The sequence below is a fragment of the Tenebrio molitor genome, chromosome 4 (genome assembly GCF_963966145.1).
Source record: "Tenebrio molitor chromosome 4, icTenMoli1.1, whole genome shotgun sequence".
NCBI lineage: Eukaryota > Metazoa > Arthropoda > Insecta > Coleoptera > Tenebrionidae > Tenebrio > Tenebrio molitor.
In genome coordinates, this window is record NC_091049.1 from 8,992,166 (window position 1) to 8,998,410 (window position 6,245).

The 6,245-nt window shown below is 40.0% G+C and overlaps 1 protein-coding gene across 2 annotated transcripts; it reads left to right on the forward strand.

The window, feature by feature from the left end:
* Positions 1 to 4,560: 4,560 nt before the first annotated feature.
* On the forward strand, positions 4,561 to 6,245 carry LOC138128057 (uncharacterized). 2 transcript variants are annotated; one of them, XM_069044259.1, is made up of 2 exons: positions 4,561 to 6,014; positions 6,066 to 6,245. In XM_069044259.1, the coding sequence occupies exon 1, from the start codon at positions 4,561 to 4,563 to the stop codon at positions 5,776 to 5,778; it is 1,218 nt and encodes a 405-aa protein (XP_068900360.1). In that variant the 3' UTR covers positions 5,779 to 6,014; positions 6,066 to 6,245. The 2 variants fall into 2 exon arrangements, with proteins under 2 accessions (XP_068900360.1, XP_068900359.1); XM_069044258.1 differs by having other exon boundaries at positions 4,561 to 5,967.

A 6,245-nucleotide genomic window follows, 5' to 3' on the forward strand; every position in this document is an offset into this window, starting at 1 on the left:
GGGATGACTTTAATACCGTGGAATAAAGGTCAACCTTTGGTTTGGGACGTTACTGTCGTAGATACACTTGCAGACAGTTACGTATTGAAAACATCTGAAGTCTCAGGTTTTGCCGCTGAAATGGCTTGCAAACGCAAACATAACAAATATCGTTCAATTATTTCGTCAAACTACATATTTAAAGGTTTAGCCTTTGAAACCTTAGGCCCTTGGTGCAAAGAAACAATAGATTTTATTAATGTCATCGGAGATCGACTTATCGCGGAATCAGGGGATTCAAAATCTAAGAAATTCCTTTTTGAGAGGATTTCCCTTGCCATTCAACGTGGAAACGCTGCAAGCATTCGGGGCACTTTTCCAGATTCCGCATTATTATCGGAAATTTTCGCATTGTAAATTAAAAATGTTATTTTATTTTATGTTAAATTTTAATAAATCTTGGAAATGCATGTATGTAATCACATAACCAAGGTAACGTAAATAAGTAGGTACTTGACAGATTAACAAAATGGTCAAGTTGTTTGAGGAAGAAATACACATAATGCAGTTATTCTATGCCAATCAGAGCATTAGAAATGTGCGTGACATTTCCAATGCAACACATGATAGACCAATTCCATCAATCGGAACAATTTTTAACATTATTTCAAAATCTCTGGTGTTCGGTATAGTTCGTTGCATAGCAACTCACAATGCATTGATCTGTGTTTTTTAAAATTGAACATAGGGAATAAGTATGGACTATGTTCAGAGTTAAAAAAATGTCCCGGTATATCGTTTATAACGACGTGGAAGGGACCGCTGAAATTCGGTCGTTATAACCGTAGGTCGCTATTTCCAAACACCATTTTAATACTGAAAAATCTTTTTATTTTCATAGAAAAGTGTACATTTTGAGATAACCGCTTTTGAATTCAAAACTAACCGCCAATGAAAGCTATAGAATTACCGGCGTTCGGTACCGTCGGCGACCGCTTGGGGGCGTGGGTGAAAGTCGACAGGGGATGAACGGCCATGTTTTTTTTTGGAGGGCACTTTTTCTTGACCGCAGAGTAGTACAGAAGTACCGTGTATTTTTTCTGTGCGCTAATTGTGCGATTTTAGTTGTTTTTTTTTTATTGAACTGTGCTAAATGTTGCTGTCCAACTTCTGTTTTGAACTAGGTATGTGTTTGGGGCACTAAAATTAATTCTGCTTCGCGCGAAATGTAGTTTAACAATAATAAGACACAAATGGGTCGCACGTGGGTTTCCACCATGTTTTACAAAATCCACATTTATCTCGACCATCCCCATGTATTATGTTTTTAACATTATAAGCTTGCGAAGGAGCGTAAGGCAGCCTGGTTCTAGTTTTGCTAAATTTATAAAATTGACGGATCACGTTTTCCTTTTGTTGTCAAAGCAGGTTTTACAATTCACTAATTTTCCTAAAAGAAAAATGACTCCAAGTTTTAGCGTGGGTCTGTGGCTTTCACTTTTATCAGCGCACTCCCTCTCTTTGATCCCCTTTCTAATTATTCCGAGTGACGCTTTTGGTGTAACAAGTATTTATTTATTGCTTAACATTTTTAATCAAAATTTGAAAGTTTCCACTTTCCATCCCGGTAGCAACCAATGGTTTATATTTCAGGTATCTGCGCGGGCTTTTTCCTTATCCAGGGATCTTCTACATTTACGTTTTCATCGTGTAGTCCCGGGGCGCCCTCCATATTATCCAAGGGGGGGCCCCTTGTCGATGATCCGGCTCTAATATGCTAGGGTCGACTGGACTGTGTTTTTTGTTTTATTGTTATGTATGTGTTATTGGTTGTTACCACTTTTCCATCCCAAACTGAAAGTGTTCTTAGATTACTCCGTCAACAAAGTTTTGTCGCGGTTTCTCTCTCTGTTTGAGGGGCTTAGTTGCTCCTAACATCCAATCGTTGAACACGACCCCGCGGCCCCTCGTTTAACATGTTGTGCCCCAAGAGAGACCCGAAAACCATAACGCTTGGCGGGGCTTGCTGAATGCTGGTCCGCAACGTCGCTCATGGTGTAAGTTGAATCCGAGTTCCTTGGCACAGAACTTCCGGAATGGTAATCTGTTCTCGAAGTTTGTGGTACTTGACAGCGTCGTTTGTTTTTGCTTTTCAATTCAACCGATGAACTTAGAGTACCTCAATTTGTTGACTTAACGTAAAGCAGTTAGGATTTTTCCCCTTAGCACTAAATCACGGGTAGGCGGGAAATGATAAAGTCGTAAGGATAGGTACCACAGACCTCCGGACCACCCAAAGCCACTCACTCCTTCTACAGCGTATCTGCCGTATTTTGTAAATTAACTTGGAAAAGAAAAAAAAAAGAACATGCTGAAGTTGTCGCCTAGTGCCCGCTCTCGCTCGAACGGTCCGAAGTAACTGTTTTGTTTGTAATGTACATGACCCTCCTGTTTTTTTATGAATTTGAATTGTGTTGTTTATGAAATCAGTTTTGCTCAATTCTCACTAACTGTCCCGTCCACGTTGTCACTTCGGACTTGTTCGTATTTTCAGGAGAGGTTTTAGCGGAGCCTCATTCGGGGGTCTGGGAGAATGGCCAGAGCTCACCATTTTCCTAGAGTTCTAAATGAGTAGTCTTCTCACATTTGAGGAGACTTGGGTGCCCTCTCCCGAGACGTTTTATTATTCATGGATCCCGGCGTTAACGAAAATCATAACTTTGAATAAATAGCTGGTTTTAATTATTGTGTTGTTTTATTTGCACTCTTCTTTGTGGTTCACAAACCCTGTTGGAACGAATCTGGTAATGTTTAATTTGTATTTAAAAAAAAAACACAACGTAGGGAAATTAACTAAAGTCCATTCATTTTGTATTGAACTTTTCAAGGTCAAATAATTTAAATTTTGGCACTGTAATTATGTTTTGTAAATAGTGACATGCCTATAACCAACATAATGTGATTTAGCAATGCTCAATTCAACGTTTATGGTGTTTACCTGCATGTCACTATATACAAAACATAATTACAAAGCCAAAAAATAAAATTATTTGACCTTGAAAAGTTCAATACAAAATGAATGGACTTTAAGTACGATCACGCGCTCTTGACCATTTTTTGAATTTCGCGGGTTTTATTTTTCATTGTGTATGTTGGTAAAAAAAAAAAAAATGAGATGGCCGCTTGGTGGGAAATTTGAATTACCCACTTGGTTCATCACAATTTAAAGGTAAATAAACGTGTCGATACATTTTTAAAGCTTTTATTACAAATTTAGGATCTCATCCTGTGTGTTCCTCCCATATGCATTTTCCTTTAAACTGAATGTTTCTTTTTGGTAAACGACTTGTTGGCTCCTGGTAACTTATTTGCTAGCTGGGTCGGCGAATCTTTGTATTTATTAAGTCCATTTGGGTTATCCTCTGCAACCATGAGAATTTTGTTCCATTCTAGGAAATTTAGGTACCATTGTCTTGTTGAATTTTTTTCATAGGTGACAATCTTTTTGATGTGCTCACTTATTCTAACGCTGACACGAGTCACATTATCCAACAACACAATGTATTCAGAAAAATACTAAATTCGAATTAAAACAATTTGAGGTTATGTTTGATATTTTGAAGTAGTGATGGATAAATGACCGGTCATTTATTTTTGGTCAAAGTTGACCGGTCCTTGATCGGTCAATTACCAGTCATTATTGGTCAAAAAGTAGGAACTAGTTAAACATCACAAAATGATTCTTTTAATGTCAAGGATTATTTTAATACCATTTAATTCCATTTTTTATAAGATTTATTGATCGATAAATTATTGTTCTAAAATTGTGTAAGTGAGGTTAAGTTTGAATTGGTTGAAGTTATACATTGTTTTTTCTTTACATATATTTGCTTGAATTTGAACTTTTTGTTAATTTAAAACGCTTTAAAACTTTCAACACAACTGTGTGTGTGTGTATTTTCAGTTTTTTAGTTTCTTTTAAAATACTTAAACATTCGTTTAGAATTTAAAAAAGTAGGTACCTAAGTATTTTATGAAAATAAAAATATATTGTATGTCATGTTAAGAAGACACAAAAACGATTGAAAAAGAAAAACCACTTCTTCCTAATAGATAAAAAGCTTAATAATCGTTTTCTCCACAATGATCTTTATTAAAGTTTTAGATGTTTCTTTGTCATAATTTACTTATTTATTGTCATAATCCATTTCTTCATTGTCAGCAGCTACGTAAATGAAATCAGACAACCCAACATAACCTCATCTCATCAGTCAAACAGTCATCATATCCTATAATCTTCAACATTATAAGCGGGAAATTTAAATTTTAAAAATGACTGGTCAAATTCGTCAAGTCATTGACAATTATTGACCGGTCAAATGGGTCATTGACTAGGTCAATTACCGGACCTTACAACACTATTTTGAAGCAATTGAAGTTCGTTTTTTTAATGGTTGTCACGCCGGTGACAATTTGGCGCCCAACGTGGGGCCACCAGCTTTCTTGAAAGAAAGTACCCCTCCCCTGACGAGTCTCAAGAACAACACCCTGAATAAAGAACCTGAGCTAACCAGGGGCAACATGTCCGGGACATCGAAACAAATGGTTGACCTCGAGACGATCAAGACCGCCTTGAAGAAACTCAACTACCCAATTCCAGCGGAACTAACCAACATGTTACGGGATCAGATGATCGACATCGAGACGTTCGAAACTCTCTGGAGACGACTCAGCCCTCCCACGGTGGAAGAGGTATGTTCGTTACCAACTTTCGCAGGCCTCGACCACGAGGACCCAAAGAAATTCATCACCGAATGCAAAAACATCCTCGCCAACTCCAACCCTGCGTATTGGCGAGACCAAATCGCGGCCCAGTTCCGGCTCGAACCAGCTCGATGGTGGAGCTACGAAGCGCCGTACGCACCATCACTCCACGACCTGGAGCAGGCCCTCATCAAGAGGTACGAGAACTTCGAGATCTTAACGAAGCTCCGGATGAAATTCTACGGAATCACCCAGGCCGTCGGCGAGCCAGCCGACGCCTTCATCACAAAAAAAAAACTGCTCGCAACACGAATCGCACCGCACATCACGAAGGCAGAATTCAACGGGTTTTGCCGACTGTGGTTGAGAGACGGCCACCATCTCCTCGAAGAACCACATCATGCCACAAATGACGTGGTGCCATCAGCGCCGTTCGTCGGTGAGCCGGCCGCGCGCCACCTCGAACGACCACATCAACCACGAGACCAGCAGCCAGTCGAACACCAGACTCTAGATGAACCCCGTTTCAACGAAGAAGATGCTGCCAGTGATATGACAGCTGACGACGCAGCAGAGGAATTCCCTCCTCAAAAGACTGGATACCTATACCACTCTCAAGAACCCATCGAGGACCGAGAACCAGACCTTCATACTGTTCGAGACGACAAACAAGCTGGCCAAGTTGACATCGAACCCATCGGCGACCGAGAATCTTATCAACGTGCACAACCTCCACTCGAGCGTGAACATGGAGAAATGACAACTGCAACTCCGCCACCAGAAGATGCACCTGCAGTTTCAGCTGAACGAACTGGTAACAAACTCGACGATCTTCAACTTCCAGCCGCTGAAACGACCGCTGAGAAACACCCGCCACAGCAAGGGAAACTCGCACTTTCGGCCGCTCTCCCATCAGAACCAGGTCCCGTTCCGGGCCAACTCTCGAAAGTCGTTGCTGTGATCTTGACGCGACCTCACCGATCAGACCGTCAACAGCAGCTACGACCACCACAACCACAACACAGTCAGGTGTAGCACTGAGCACATGTCAGAAAATTGTGAAGAAAAGATTAAATTTGCACCCTTATAAAATGTCATTGTTTCAAGAACTGAAACCAGCAGATTATCCACGTCGTGTTGCATATTGCAGCTGGTTTTTAAACAACATGAATGATATCAGAACTTTGGATTTGGCATTATTTTCAGACAAGGCATGGTCCTGCTGTAAGTTCATAACCTGATTGTAGTCAGGGAGACGTTAAAACTAATAAGTATACCTCCTCTTCCATATTTGTTGCTGATTTCGTTAATGACTATTCCAGATTGGATCAACGCATGCACGGAACCTATCTGACGTCGCCCATCTTGTGTATCCTGCCCCTGCACATTATAACATTGGAAATCATTTAATGCACATCAACAACAATAAAACCTTGCTGGACAGTTAAATAGCTTTAATTTGTTGCCATATAACACATAAATAAAATGTCTATTTACAATGA

Bases quoted from the DNA above. Each gene is read 5' to 3' on its own strand.
- LOC138128057 (XM_069044259.1), top strand. From the start codon at position 4,561: ATGTCCGGGACATCGAAACAAATGGTTGACCTCGAGACGATCAAGACC.